General features: G+C 43.8%; 1 protein-coding gene across 1 annotated transcript in view; it reads right to left on the bottom strand.

The window, feature by feature from the left end:
- Positions 1 to 2,443: 2,443 nt before the first annotated feature.
- The window catches only part of LOC146185785 (condensin-2 complex subunit G2-like), a 65,888-nt gene continuing 52,325 nt past the window's right edge, over positions 2,444 to 16,006 (bottom strand). The window contains exons 15-18 of the mRNA XM_084607914.1: positions 9,501 to 9,730; positions 9,172 to 9,246; positions 3,110 to 3,346; positions 2,444 to 2,674 (exon numbers count right to left, since the gene is read on the bottom strand). Coding sequence (XP_084464040.1) covers positions 2,444 to 2,674; positions 3,110 to 3,346; positions 9,172 to 9,246; positions 9,501 to 9,730 — 773 coding nt within the window. The remainder of the gene's footprint in view (positions 2,675 to 3,109; positions 3,347 to 9,171; positions 9,247 to 9,500; positions 9,731 to 16,006) is intronic.

The raw sequence follows: 16,006 nt of genomic DNA, 5'->3' as shown, positions 1-16,006 counted from the left end.
CCATACTGTGTCCTTTCAGCTCGACAGCTCCCACTGAACTCCACACTGATGCCAGTGGCATCGGCGCTGTGCTCATACATTGACATGACGGGAATCAACACGATGTCGCTTACGCAGGTCACACCTAAAGCAAGTCTGAACGCAATTATACCGTGACAAAGCAAGAGTGCCTTGCAGTCTTTTTCGCCGTACAGTGGTTTCGCTCGTACCTTTATGGACGTGCCTTTACAATCATCATTGATCGTCATTCACTTTGCTGGCTGGTGAATCTGCGCGACCACTGCAGTCGGTTGGGCCGCTGGGCATTACGCCTTCAGCAATCCAACTTTATAGTGTCGTACAAAAGTGGTCGCCAATACGCTGACGTTGACTGCCTCTCGCGGCTCACTCTCGCGAATACTCTTTGCGATGACGACAACTTTGATGACTATCTTGCTGGCATGCCGTACAATTTCCGAATCTTGCCACTTTCCAGCGAGAACAACGCAAAGATCAAGACCTGGTACCGCTTTTTGGAAAAGCTTGTGAATTAGCATCTGAAACTCCTTTCTGCATTCGCAATGGTTTGCTCTACCGGAAAAATTACTCGTCTGGCGGTGCATGCTTTCTGCTTGTCGTTCCGGCTAGCCTCTACTCCTCTGTTCTACATGCAATGCATGATGACGTTACAGCTCCTTACCCGCATTAAGGAACGTTTCTACTGGTCAAATATGCATCGAACGACTTAGCGTTACGTGACCTCCTATGCGCAGTGCCAGCAGTTCAAGCTCCCCATGACTTCTCCACCGGGCCGCTTGTATCCGATGACACCACCGACCACACCATATGAGCAAGTGGGTGTTGAACTCATAGGCTCGTTTCCACGCTCTTCCAAAGGCGATCGCCAGGTCATCGTGCGTGTTGATCATCTCACACGTTACTGTGAAACTGCCGCCATGCCTACTGCCACCGCCACTGACGTCTCTTTCTTTCTTCTTCACTCCGTCATCCTCCGTCATAGGCCTCCTCGTGTCATTATCAGCGACCGTAGCCGCCAGTTTACCGCAGATGTTGTGGAATAGCTTCTGCGCTTTTGTGCTTGCCAGTTGCGCCACTCTACACCGTACCACCCCCAGACAAATGGCCTCGTTGAACGTACAAATCGGTCACTGACGAACATGCTTGCGATGTATGTCGACTCTCAGCACAAGAACTGGGATGTTGTGCTTCCCTTTATTACATATGCCTATAACACCTCGAAGCATGAAACAACTGCTTATAGCCCATTTTTCCTTCTCTATGCCTATCCGCCTCGACATTCTCTCGATACCATTTTGCTGTTTTCTCTCGACACTGAGCCTTCTATTTCGAGCACCCTCTGCCGCACTGAAGAGGCTCGTCGACTCGCCCGATTACGCAGGCCTCGCAGGACCGCTCTAAGCAGCGCTACGATCGTCGGCATCAGGCTGTCTCCTACCTTCCCCGCGACTTAGTATGGCTCTGGACACCTCACCGCAAGGGTGGTTTGTCCCAGAAGCTGTTGTTGCACTATACATGCCCATTTATTGTGCTCACACGCATCAGTGGTTTGAATTACATAGTGTCTTGCCAATGTTCTCAAGGGCGCCCTTCTCGAAAAACACAAGTAGTCCATGTCGCAAGAATGAAACGCTGCCACTCTCGGATAGCTCAGGGGGTTTAGTCTGTGAAGGGGGAAATGTCAGGCAGCACAGGAAAGAGAACAAGGAATTGTAAAAAAGAAGCTCGCAAGAAGGAAGAGTGAGGAAGAGGAAGCTTGCCAACATTCAGTGAATGCACCAGCTAAAATGGAGTCATTACTGTAAATAAACCTAACAATATGATTGCTTTTTTTCAGAAAAATGTTCTATTTCCTGGGGCGGGGGTATATACACAGGTGTGAGTTATACATTGGAAAATGCATACGAGCCATACTATTTTGAAAAAACATAATAACAGCAACAACTACCGATTTAACTTTCTAAACCTTTTCCTAGGGAACAGATATTTGATGTGCGAAGACATTTTATTTTTTTCAAATTTATATTCAACTTGCATTCAAGAATTTCAACATTTGCACACCATACATCATGCGATTAGCAAACATTGTCTTATCAAAACAATGGTTATTAAACCAAAATCCTGAGAAATCATCAGCGCTTATCTAAGTTGTATACACAGATAAAGCCTCAATGGCTGCAGCTTTTAAGTCGCTTTTGATTGCCATATTTCAACGACAGGTAAACTCCACCCTCACATTTCTGGCGAACCATGACAATGACCATTTTATGACGTGCAGAACCACCACCTCACGCTGAACTGGTCTTTGCCTGTCTATACACCTGGCAGTCATTCTGAAGTGAGGAATGCCACTCATGATAAATACAGGACACTGCACTGGAATAACGCTGGTCAAGCAGCAATGGTCGTCGGTAATTTGTGAAATTTAGGTTAGTAGCTGAATCATATTCAAGCAGAATAGCAGAGCACTTGCCACAATCTGCAATAGGCTACTCCAGGTTCGAAACAAGGGCACGATATGGTCTCTGAGCAGCCTCTGTTGCAGCCGTGGAGTTTCCAGCAGAAGCCGAAGCACTTGTAATACAAGGTCGGGATTGCAGGGGGGCTGTTCAACTTTGAAATGCACTCGGCGGCGCTTGGCTGGCATCTGCTTACTCTGCAGCATGGTGCAACACAGACAAGAGGTCAAAAGCAAAGCAACAAACAGCAGTGACACAAGTTCAACTTGTTCAGCTCTGCAAGTGATATAGTATATATCTAGAGGTTCACTTTTTCTTAGAAGCATGCTCCCGCCCTAGTTCCACGTGGCACACTTCACGCAAAGCTAGAAACACGTGCACACACATGCATGGCACGTACGTACGAGTGTGCACACATACACATCTCAGCAGCATATTCACGCAGAGCGTCTGTGCTGTGAAGCAACAATAGTGTAGTGTGCAAGCCTGCGGCCAAATCAGGTCACACATACGGCGCTAATTGGGCACGAAGGGATGCAAGCTTCCCAGTTGGCCACAGACACCAGAGAGAACTTTCATGCAGTGCATTTCTCGCCACCTTATAACGTTGTTTCCCAATACCCAACACTCACTTTCAGATCATCAACAGCCTCGTCCACGAGTGCCAGGATGTCGGCGGCGCGGTGCATGCCGCACAGCAGCAACACGCACGCCTTGGCCTCGCTTGGCAGGGACACAGTCGCATTGGACCCTGACACAGTCAGAAAGCTTCTCAGCAGCGAGAAGCACCTCATTGACATGTTGGTGGAGACGGCACCCGGCGGCAAAAGGCTGGCAACAGTTAGCAGGGAAATCTGCATGCTGAGGCTCTGTGCAATGGGAGAAAATAAAGAGCATTGCTACACATGCCAAACGCTGGCTGCACTAATAGGCCACAGCATGCAACTGGGGCCAGGGCAATTAGCAATAAAGGCAACAGATGAATAAGGCATGGTTTGGTTTGGTTTGTAGAGTTTAACATCCCAAAGCTATTTAAGATATCAGACAACGTAGTGTAAGGCCCTGGAGATTTCGACCACATGGGGTTTTTTAACATAAACTGACATTGCACGGCACAAGGACGCCTTTCTTTTTGCTTCCATCAAAAAGTGGCCACCACGGTTGGGATTTGATCCCGCATCGTTGGGCACAGAAGTCGAGTGCTCTAACCGCTGCACTGCCATGATGGGGTAGCAGAAGAGAGCAAGGAGACACATCATTAGCAACAAAGGCTGACTGAGTTATCTCAAGCACCAAAGCAATGCTGTGTACATGATGCAGCCCGTTATACTATGTGGCACGGGCAGAGGCTCTTTATTTTTCTTTTCTTTTTATGCCTCAACATAATATATGTGTACATGATGCATGCTACGGTTTAGAAATTCATGCTAATTTTGACCACCTCGAAATCCCTCCATGTGCACGATTACCTCCGAGCATAGGCACCTCTATTAAATTGCCATCACCGGGATCCTACCTATAATCTTGGGGTCAGCACCCAAATGCCATAGGCATTGATCCACTATGAAGGGTCTTAACGATAAATGATAATTAGATGAGAATTCAAGGCAATCTTCACTAGCCTCATGCCACTCCCAACTTGATCGGTCTGGTTTATAAGGTTTCACATCTGAAAAACCATACTGTGGGACCTGCCACTGCATCAGCATCAATGCTAGCATCAAAGGTAATTTCACTCCAACTGTCAAGGTCCATGTCAGGATTAAAGGGCATGGCCCAGGTCGAAGCTGAAGTCATGGTTGGCTCGTGACAAGGATTAACACCTCTTGAATGACTGAGGTCAGGACAGGGTGGGAGGAGAGGGACAAAGCACTTCTGGTGGCTTCACGAATGTGACCTTGCTTTTAAAATGTACTGTATTCATAATCTTTCTTGGGACTACATGGCAACACACTGCTTTGTCTATGACACAGCCACTGCAACTGTGATGTAATACAATTGAAAGATGGAGAAAAGGTGATAGCAGGCATTGCCTGACACAACACTAGAGTGATATTGCTGCCTATCATTGCTGCATGTTCACGACATTGCGAGCCATCTCGTCGGCATATGGTACTTGTGCTATGCACAATGCTTCTAGAACTGTGCCAGCGGCTATAGCGCGTTTTTATTTGCTGTGAGAGCTGTGAGCGGACCAAAAGCATGAGTCACCTTCATCGCCTCACATTATGAGAAACGGAGCTATTCAGACCTCAATCCAAGACGTATAGCTATCTCAACAAGGGCGAGTCGCAACTCAGGATTTTGCATGAAAATTAGGGTCTGTCGCGCAAAGTATGGGACGGCTGGCAACAATAGTCATGATTGACTGCAATCCTGACTAGCGTGCATGGGCATGACTCTGCAAGCAAGCAAGAAAAGATTATGCTCAGGATAGGAGCCTCCGTATCCGTGCCTTTGCACAAATATTATTTCACTTAAGGATAACACAACCTTATACAAAAAAAAATATATATATATTAGCAATATCAAACGTTTTCGAGGCAACTGATTAAAGGTAGTATGTTCAAAGAGTCACATTGAAACAATATGAAATTGAAATAATTGAAATAGTATGTTGAAATAAATATGTAAGTTTTTCAATGTGACTCTTTGAACTTACTATATATATATATATATTTTTTTTTTCCAGTGCGAATGTTTTGGAGAATAATAGACCAAAGTTGAAAAAAAAAAAAAAAAAAAAAAAACAGAAAAAAACATTCAGAAAGAGTAATAAAAGAAATCAGAATTAAAAAATGTGCCATGATATACTTCGTTTACTTCTGCAATATAAAGCTCAGATATCGCAGTCTCTTTTTCTTTTTTTTTGCTGATAAACCTTTAAGGCCAGCAGAAAAACAGATGACTTAGAGGAGCCTTCAGAAAAAATTTTCAATAAACTACACATTTACATGATACTGCTATATGGTGTAAAAAACATAACTACATACACGGTTTTTCAAGTGGGTGCGAAAAGTTATGTTTAAATCATACATAAAATGAACAGAAATTTCTCTGCAACCTTGGTGAAGAAAAAAAAATTGAAAAAAAAAAAATTCTGCCAATACTGCCTCAGTGTTCGACTTAAAAGTGTTAACTACGGGAGTTTCAAGCAGTGCCATCTACTCCATGGATTTTACACTACTATTACAAATTAAAACCATCCTTATATCAGTAATCAAATTTCATAAACGTGTGCATAACAGCATGAGGAATCGTTTAACATCAACCGGAACCCTCTGCAACAAACAGTGCGGCCGTAATGGTCATCTCAAGCTCCTCAAAATGCATAGTTTGAGGGAGAAAACGTCGTCGGTGGGATTCCCACACATACTTTAGCTTTCATCTCAATTCATAATTTTATCCATTGGAACATGTCAGGTCATTTGACACCACTTTGAAACTTGTCTGTCAAACGGGAAACATCCTTTCTAGTACACAAGCAGCACTATCAACTTTGTGCATTGGACGCTAATATTGCAAATTACAAACACATTCGCATATCTGGAACATTTATATCTGGAACAGGTTTAACATCGTATGAATGTGTACATTAAATGAGACATATCGTTTGACACAATCCGGAACCCTACGTGACAAACAGTTCAGCAGTAATTGCCGCCTAAAGATCCGCCAATTTCACGGTTTCGAGGCAGAAAGGCCGTCTGTGCAACCCTTGCACATACTTCAGATTTTGTTTCAATTAGTTTACGACGGGCCCAATTGTTGGCACTAACTCGAATATTCTGCATCAAACAGGCGAGCTCCAAGTTTTATCTAAATGACGGCCCAGGGGGACGTCCCACTTAAGTGGACGATATGATGGAAAATACGTATAGTATAAGGAATCGAAGGTATGGTTACCAGTTAAAGTGCTGTGAACTCACTGTTGCTATGCTCCTTAGCATGGTCATGTGATATCTATTTTATTGCCTTTTCGCCCCGGTTTGACCTTCATATCAGACATACGCAACTTTGGAAATGGTAAGTAACACAATAAATGCAATTCAGAATGCAGTGCATGCCCTGCACTATCCCTTTTCTTAGCTATAAAAATTTGGCAAGCTTAACTGTGATATTTTTTTTGTTTTATGCTGCTCAGCACCAGTAGCTATCACTCAGTTCTCGTGGCAGTTATTGCGAATGACATGCTTATGCTCCTAACTGCATCAAAAAGATGCAGTGAAGCCAAAGTATCAGGAGCCTAATATGTTGTGTGTAAAGATTGCGAAGGTGTGCTGTTCTTGCAACAACCTTGCTAAATTGCTTTTCGAGCTTTATGAGCTTTTAAAATTTTTGAGCTTGGTCTTCTGCCACAGTGGCAACTTACAGTTTTTCCATCTTTCTAGCTTTCTGTTGCTTATGGTTGGCCCATTTAGTGGAGAGTTGAAGAGTGTGAGCTGGGTTAGATTGAAAAGCTGCTCAAGGAGCTCTTCTACGCTAGGCTATCAAATACAACTCAATGTGGCTAAAAGCTTCGCACTTGGTTGATGCGTTGAAGAAGTTGGCACACATTCTGCAGCTTTAATCGTGATGGCAAGTTTGTGTCATCCATGTTTCCAACCTGCAGGAGCGCTGCAAACACAGTGACTTTGAGGCATTATCCGTAGTGTAAGCAGACGACTGTTTCCTACACATCAGCACAGGTTCAGCCAGGGTATCTTCACAATACCCAGGTAGATCACAAGCCACACAAACTTGAGCAGTTCCCTTGGAGAGCACTTCGAACCCTAAGACCCGTCAAAACGAGCCCGCATTGCTTTCCCCAAAATACGTGTCCAAGCACGCTTATATTTGTGTTTGCACAAATAACTTGTATCACTTGAGCGGGAAACAAAAATATAAATAAGAAGTTCAGGGCAAGCAATAACTTCTTTGATCCGTTCCCGAGTGTCACGTCCACATTTTGGCAGAGGTGTGTACCAGTTTTCATTTTAGGCCAAATCCAATACACTTGCGTACCAGCACCAGACGGCCTTTATCGTAGGTTTTGGAAACCCAATCCGAACAGGGAAAAAACAGGGAGGACAGGTAACAATCATGCGTAGGTATTCAAGAGAGAGCAGAAATAGAAATTTCGCCTACGACTGGCCACAAGTTGATGTTCTAGGTAGTTGTGCACCTAAACCACCGAGCCGAAATCAGGGCTTTCAAAGCTGTCTTCCGACTCTTGATGGCTATTCACGTAGAAATAACCAGAGCCCAAGTGGCTGAAATGCGTGATTGACGCTGATCTCTTTGCATGACCTGATATGACCCCACTAGCATTTTCCTCCATTCAGCCACTGAAAAATTCCATGCAAAAATCTCGTATGCGTTTCTGCTTGCAAACAAAACAAAAACTATGCCAGAAACCTTAAGTTTAGTCAGAAAACTGGCTTCTAGATGGTGAAACATCTGCCAGTGCACGAAAATTCTAGCTTGGCAGAATGCACAAAGCCATTATTCAGACATGAATAGCAATCTACAAGGTGGTCCCGATAGAGTTAAACACGCCAGTCTGCACTTCCTGCATGGAGCCAGCATTTACGATCTCCATGCCATTCATGCATGCCGTAAGCAGCGTGCCAGAAATTGTGCAAAAAGCAGACTTCCATGGAGTTTTAAGCAAGAAGCATTTTCTTGAAGACATAGCGCAAAAAAGGCAGGGACAGTTAACACAGATGTAGACAGGACAGGCGCTAACTGACAGCTTCATTTTCGAGGAAAACCGCAGCACAATTCATGTCAAAACTCACGTGACAATCAAGGGGCCTTATACTACAACCAAATACAGTTTAATAAGGCCCCTTGATTGTCACGTGAGTTTTGACATAAATTGTGCTGCGGTTTTCCTCGAAAATAAAGTTGTCAGCGCCTGTCCTGTCTACATCTGTGTTAGTTGTCCCTGCCTTTTTTGCGCTATGTCTTCAAGAAACTGCTACCAACTAGCCCAAACCAAACATCTGTTGCAAGAAGCATTTCATTTACAAGTGATAAGTGGTTTATTTTTACAAGCCACAGTAACAGCACTCGGGGCTATGAGGCACACAGCAGTTAAGAGCCATAAATTAATATGGGTAGCTTGGAATGCTTGCATAGAAAACACGGCACATTGTCATTTCTGCATTTCGTCTGCATCAAAGTGCGCTATCTCAGCCGAGAACCAAGCTGGATCTCTAGGTTTTTCTGGCTACGCTGGAGTTAGGCTGGCAGGAAAAGACAGACTTAATGGCCAGAAAACTAGAATTCAAAAAATCTTCCCCCGGTACCGAGTAGATTCAAACTCCTCACCGAAGAAGACAGGTAGCCACCATTTTCAGGTGAATGACGGTGCTGCGGAGCCTCTGGGAGTGATGACAACATCTGCACTTCATTTCTTTTTTTTTTTTGGTCATTTCTAGATTATAAAAGCTAGATATTTGAAGACGAAGTTCATTTTGTGATGCAAGTATGTAATCTGCCACTACACATCATCGATTTGTTGCCAGTCTGTCTTTAATAAAGGATTTAGTTCATGAAAACTGTCCTTTTCCTCACGGCTAGAACACAATACCATGACTGTGGCGATAGGTTAGTGAATAGCAAGAGTACATAACTGCTTTACTAAGAAACAGACTTCTAGAGACTAAATGAAAATGAAAGACATCAAAAGATGCAAGTAGACACTTACTTCAGTGGTAGGGAACAGCTCATTCACCGTAGCCTTCATGAGGACCACCAGCTCCTTCCAATGTTCCTTAAGATCCTTGAAAAAGTGCACAAAAGAAAAAAAAAAGGGGGTAGGGTTAAGAAGAGTTGCAACATTCATTACATACGGGAAACATTTTCAAATCACAGGACAGCCAGGCTTACAGATAGAACATACAAAAGCAAAACAAAGCGAGTGCCTTGGCCTCTCATATTTATTGCAAAGGCAGTCTCAATAGGCTAGACAGCCTCAAACAAAAGCAAGCTATACTATGTTGATCAAGGCAGTGACAGAGATAACCTGATACTCACGTCACAGGCAAGCTCCTTCCGTGTGGACAAAGTGCTGTAGGTGATGGCCATTGTTTCGATAAGCACGTGTGCCGAAAGTTGCGTCATGGAGGTTCCGCTCACAGTGACTTCAGTGCAACTCTGTTCAAGTCTGACAGAGTTGCCTGGCACTACGTTCTCTTTGACACTGTTTTCTCGGACGAGACGAGAGTTCGTTCGAAGCACCTGACAGATGGTAGCCAAGAACTCGACTAGAAGAGAACACAGGGAAATCAATGGCTTCTACTAACTGGTAGAAGAGATCCACAGCAGCTGCAGACCTTCCTTTGCGTGGAACTCAATTAGAATATAGTATCACCGACTAACAGCCGAAAGCAAGAAATGTGACACAGTTACTGCAGAACCACAAAAAGATGTTATAATAAAGGTATGCAATAAAACAAAGCACCATTTTCTACCCCAAAAAGGGTGAATTACATAAACGCATAGCGATGCCAGTGAGGCATACAAAGTAGCGAAGAGATTGAAGTAAGCCAGGATATCAGAGGCTGTGCACACGTAAAGGCAGCTATCGGGGGGGCGTGAGGTATTAAAGAACACTACATCTACCTGCACTTGCAGCTTCATATATACTGACACTTATATCATTCACCTTGTGAATTCATTTTTTGCAGCAAATGAAACAGAATGCAGCCAGTACCGCCCTGTCAACAGACAACAGTGACTCAGATTGCCACCTTCAGAACATTTTTTTACAACGTTTGGAAAGAATTTATTTTTTGGGAGTGACCTGGCATCCATAGTGAGAAGATATGGCACAGTCAAAGGTCAGAACTGTCACAACATATTTTCTGCAGAAGATGCGAGAAATTATGAGTTACGATCAGAAGAGTGGGTGAAGGCCACTGCAAAGGAGCTAAAGGCCACAGTCTACTGTCAGCGGTGCATGACAACCTGAGGCAACATTTGACCAAGAGGCAATTCATGTTTGAGGTACCTAAAGTGATGCACGTGGAATTTCCATCTTATGTGATGCTGTTAACTATCATTACCAAAGGGGGTGACATCATACTGCCTTGAAGGCAGGCCCAGCGTTAACATCATCAACTAACAAGCATCAAGAGATAACTTAAAACCAAGAAAATTATCCTATAGGAAAAGAGGCGAGCATTTATTGTTGAAAATCAAGTGTACTAGGCTTTTTTTTTTCGTGCCTACCTTTTTAGAACCACATTAAAGAGATACTGAATTAAATTTTAGTTTGCTTACTTTTGTACTGCAATGAGAGCTAGCATCCTTAAGATGACTGAATTTGCTTCGCTTCTTACAATAAACCAGTGGAAAGCACGTTTTTTCGACATTTAAAAAAAAAAAAAAACTGGTGCACCTGGTGACAATGCCTGAAAATACTACTCCACGCAAGCTGTGATGTCAAGCGTTTCCCTATCTCCACACCCAGGCCGTTTGCCCGTCTTCATGATATTGTGGGCGCCTCCTGCAACTGCGTGTGCGGTATACGCTGCCCAGTGGATGTGCTGGCATTGCTGTCGCTTTCTGCAGTCGCTTGGAGCCTTTCGAACACAAATCCAACCCATGCAGCTGCCAGACCAGTAAAGTGGGGACACAAGAGTACATATATCATACAATTCTGAAAGGTAAAAAGCACTGAAAAATATCGAACTGTGTGTTACAGCCTTAGAGAAAAATCTCCCAGGTCTGATATTTTGTCACGACTATTTTATCCACAGCAACTGCAAAACAAACACTTTGCTGTGTTTCTAGTCATCAGCATATATATACAGGGTGTCCCAGCTAAATGTAACCAAGGTTTTCCAAAATATGGTGCGCCTAAGCCCCGTGAAAGCTACTGAGAGCTGTTACGTGTCAGCTGTGCTAGTCTACAGTACTTTTTTTGTTTGCTTACGATAAGACCAAAGAAAAATTTCCAAGCTTTTTATTTATTGATGTGAGAAAGAAATTGTTTATGCAAAAACTGTAGATCGGCTTGAAAAATGGCTAGCTACATTGTTTCCACCAAGCTACGAATTCCGACTTATAGGCCTTCGAAGAAAGCCCGCGAAATACAAAAACAACCACGTGATAGGGCAACAATTTCAACGCTCCCAGGCGAGCGATCAAATAACAAAGACCTTTTTTCTCGATAACGCTGCCCTGAACAGGGTTTGACATGTTTTCGACTGTGAAGAGGGATGCGCCAGTGACTGTCCAGCAAGCAAGTTGTAAAAATGAGCGAGCAGTACATGATGGTCAAATTTTTCTTTGCGTGTTCTGTCAGCAACATTTAATGAAGGCTGCGCTTCGTTTTTTTAACCTTGAGCGTTCGATCTTCATTTGGCGATTCGAGCACAAATCAAATAGGAATGAGATGCTCACGCCATATCATATCAAAAAGCAATGTGTCGCCGCCGCCACTTCCACGGCGTGCCGATAGTGACACTATACAAAGCTGTCTTCAGTGATAAGCAGCACCCACTCCTTTTCTATGGTGCATAAGCGGTCCCAGGTGCACTTCTCAAAAAGAAACCGTCGCAGAACACCAAACGCATTTTGGGACAGCATTGCAGAGATAAGCGCATTTCGTTACTTTATCGGTCGTCTGCTAGCACTGAAATTGCTACTCTATGATGTGGTTTTTCTATTTCACAGGCTTTCTTTGAAGGACAATAAAAAAAGACAAGTGAATCATAGCTTGCCAGAAACAGCGCTGCTAGGTAGTCGTTTTTCGAGCCAATCTACAACTTATCTATTGACACTTTCTTCCTCAAACCAACACATCAAAGTTATAAAATTTTTCCTTAACACTCTTAAGTGAACGAAAAAAAAATACTGTCATAGCCGACTCTGAGCAGTTCTCATAAGGTTTCACAGGGCTAAGGCACAGCGTATTTCGGAAAACCTTAATTACATTTAGCTGGGACACCCTGTATATATAAACAAGGACTAGTGGAACCTCAGTCCACAAGCCAATGTTTCGACAAAGGAACTTACCTTTGCCTTGGTGCCAAGACCTTTACTCAGTTTTCTTTGATATTGTGGAGCAATTTTCTTTCTTCACCTCGTTCTACCTTAATCCTCAGCATGTGATTGACAGTGACTAAAACCTCATGTTTAGCTACACATAAACCCTAGAAAGCGCAATAAGCATTACAGGCAAGACTGCAAAAAAGGAAGGAACTTGAAATACATGAAAACTACACCTGACCTATAGAAACAACAGGGTGTGTTGATAAAAAGAAAGCAATGCCATTATGATACAGCGGCAGCAGGTCGCTACGAAACTTGCGACGTCACGCATGCCTCCCGCCTGCGCAAGCGGACTCTGGGGTGCACCTACAAAATTTAGAAAATAAAGCCATCTGCGCAAAAAATAATGTGAAGTAAATGTTGCAGCCTTACATAATTGCAACTCCTGGATGCAATTTGAATGATTTCACACAGGGTAAAAATAACTGTGCAGTATACCTTTAAGGGGTGATAACTTGAAATAAAAATTTTATTTCCAAATCAGCAAGAACAATAACAAAATGAAAGCAAGAGTAAATTGTGCCTTTGCAAGCTTTAGCAGCAACCTCATGTGCACCTGTCTTGCTACGTTGGAGGACATAGCACATCTGGTGAAATCGTGAGACAAACTAAATGAAAAGCCATGTGCACCAGATATGAATATGGTGGCCTTGTGGTAGAGCATCCGCCTCACATTCGGGAGGTACGGGGTTCGATCCCCAGTACCGATGGGTACCCACCGGTTTCCAATGGGTACAAGATTTCCCCCGGCCTGGTGCTCGGCTCTTCTGGGGTGAAATGCTTGGGAAAAGGGGCCATGAACCAAAAATGTTGGTTCAAGAAAAAAAGGGCCACATAATGGGCTGTTGCCGCGCAAGGCGGACTTATTGTTGTCCGATGGCGGAACGAATCACTGCCACATCGGCGCAACTATTTGCAGTGGTTCGTTCCGCCATCGGACAACAATAAGTCCGCCTTGCGCGGAAACAGCCCATTACGTGGCCTTTTTTTTTTTCTCGAACCAACATTTTTGATTCATGGCCCCTTTTCCCAAGCATTTCACCCCAGAAGAGCCGAGCACGAGGCCGGGGGAAATCTTGTACCCATTGGAAACCGGTGGGTACCCGGCGGTACTGGGGATCGAACCCCGTACCTCCCGAATGCGAGGCGGATGCTATACCACAAGGCCACCGCTTTCGAACAACATGCTTTCGAAGCATTTCGAACAACATGCTTCCCAGTCAGGTTTCTCTATAGCTATTTTTATTCACAGGACTCCTTACAATGAGATAAGACCAAATTATTACTAGGCCTATGAAACTCTCCCTTTCAGGTAGCCTTAACACATTAACAAACATGTTATCCATTACCTCTGACGACAACCAGACACTAGTGTACAGTAAAAGCTTGTTAATTCAAACCTCAATAATTCGAATTTTTGGATAATTTGAATTCCACTCCTCGGTCTGGCCAAGCTTCATATATACAGAAAGTTCAAAGTCATATATAGAAGTCTATGCATACAAAATAAAAAAAAAAAAGCCTGTTAATTTGAACACGAGTCGGTTCCGCAACGGATAACTTGAACTACGCTCTGCTGTGTATAGGCGGCCTGGCACCCAAAAAATGGCCAAAGGAATTCCGATAATGTATGCTCTTGAAGTTCCATTTAGCATGTCACGCAGCGAGGTCACACTCAGAACACAGGTTGCTTGTGAGGGACATCACTGCTATTGCGTCGCGCCATGAAGAATGCCGATGAGGCCTTTTTTTTTCAAGCAGTACTGCTTTGATGTTCCCGACAACATGCAAGCAACAAAGCATGGATGTGAATGTGGAAAATGATCATAGATGATAGAAATGATCATCTAAAAAGCTGACAACCATTGCTGAATTAATACAGTTTATGCCAAGTAAGTTTACCGCAAAGCAAGAGGTTCTTGTCAGTTTTTTTTGACAATTCAAACTCTTTTACGGTACTGTGACGTACGAGTGAATGAGCTTTTACTATACGTAAAAACTTACTGACATGTTGTTGGTAAACTTGACGAATGATAGATTATCGCTCTTCAGTTTAACTGTTCAAGTTCAGACACAAAAACACCAGGTGCAGTATGGCTTCTCTTTCTCTCTTTCCACCTTCCTCTCTTCTCTTATGGCATGGTTCAGGTGTCCACAGAAACAAGTGTGACAGATACTGTGAACTTTCCTGTGAACCGATTGTTATTATTATTATTATTATTATTATTTATTATTATTATTATTATTATTATTATTATTATTATTATTATTATTATTATTATTATTATTATCCGCCGGACAGCCAGCGCGTAGCGTACCACCCTCAAACCAACGGCCTAACAGAGCGCTTCAACCGCACACTGGGTGACATGATGTCCAAGTACATCGCCTCCGACCACACCGATTGGGACAAGATTCTCCCATTTATGACCTATGCCTACAACACCGCCGTTCAAGCAACTACCAGATTCTCGCCATTTTTTCTGCTGTACGGGCGTGAACCCTAGTCTCCACTCGACACCATCCTCCCCTACCGTCCTGATATCTCAGAGTATACATCACTTTCAGCAGCTGCCAGGCACGCTGAAGAATGTCGCAAGCTGGCTCGCTCGCTTACTTCAAACGAGCAAGCCCAGAAGAAAGCGCACAGCGACAGCAGCCACTCTGTGCATCAATTCTCTCCCGGTGCTCACGTTCGGCTCTGGTTCCCATAGACACCACCAGGTCTACCAGCAAGTTTACTGCCAAGTACCACGGACCCTATCTAGTGCTCCAACAGACTTTTCCCGTCAATTACCAGTTGAACTGCTAGCTGCTTCCACCGACCTTCGCCGCCGTGGGCGTGAGATTGTTCACGTCGACCGTTTGAAGCCTTACTAGAATCCCGCTATCCTTTCGTCTCCTTGAGTCGCCAGGATGGCTCCTCTTTTCTGCGGGGGCCAGATTGTAAAGAAGTTCCAATTAAGCGGACAGATCACCGAGAAAGAGGAAGTGCTTTTGCGGACTAGCTGTCTACAAGCTGAGCCACCACCGCTCCGGTCTTGCTTGCTAGCAGTGCCCACATTATTATTAGTATTATTATTATTACTAACACCTCTAGGCCAGGAGTTCTCAAACTTTTCCCCCTCGAGGAACCCCAAAAGACATCAATATGTTTCAAGGACCGTCATCCGCCACCCCCTCCAAAATTACAATTGTCATAATCAGGTGTAGTTGCTTATGCATGAACCCTATTTGCTTACTTTTTTTTCACGATTTAGTTCACTTTAGGAGGCATCTGTTATCTCTTTGTCAGCAGTTTTTCTTATTAAATGCCCCTCTCTCACTCAAGCTCGAACCTATAGTTCCAAAACAAAAATGCGGAAAACGGCAGCCATCTGCAAGGCAAACATTCCACCTCATTTGAGCTCTTGATGGGCGGGCTGAATAGTGTAGACGACTTCTGCACACGCTGGCAGTAGAACTGCGTCCCTAACCAACAC

This window comes from Amblyomma maculatum, chromosome 6 (assembly GCF_055883805.1).
Source record: "Amblyomma maculatum isolate TAMU_Amacu chromosome 6, ASM5588380v1, whole genome shotgun sequence".
NCBI classification, from domain to species: Eukaryota; Metazoa; Arthropoda; class Arachnida; order Ixodida; family Ixodidae; genus Amblyomma; species Amblyomma maculatum.
The sequence above is the reverse complement of the archived record's forward strand: the minus strand, read 5'-3'. Positions and strand labels throughout refer to the sequence as shown.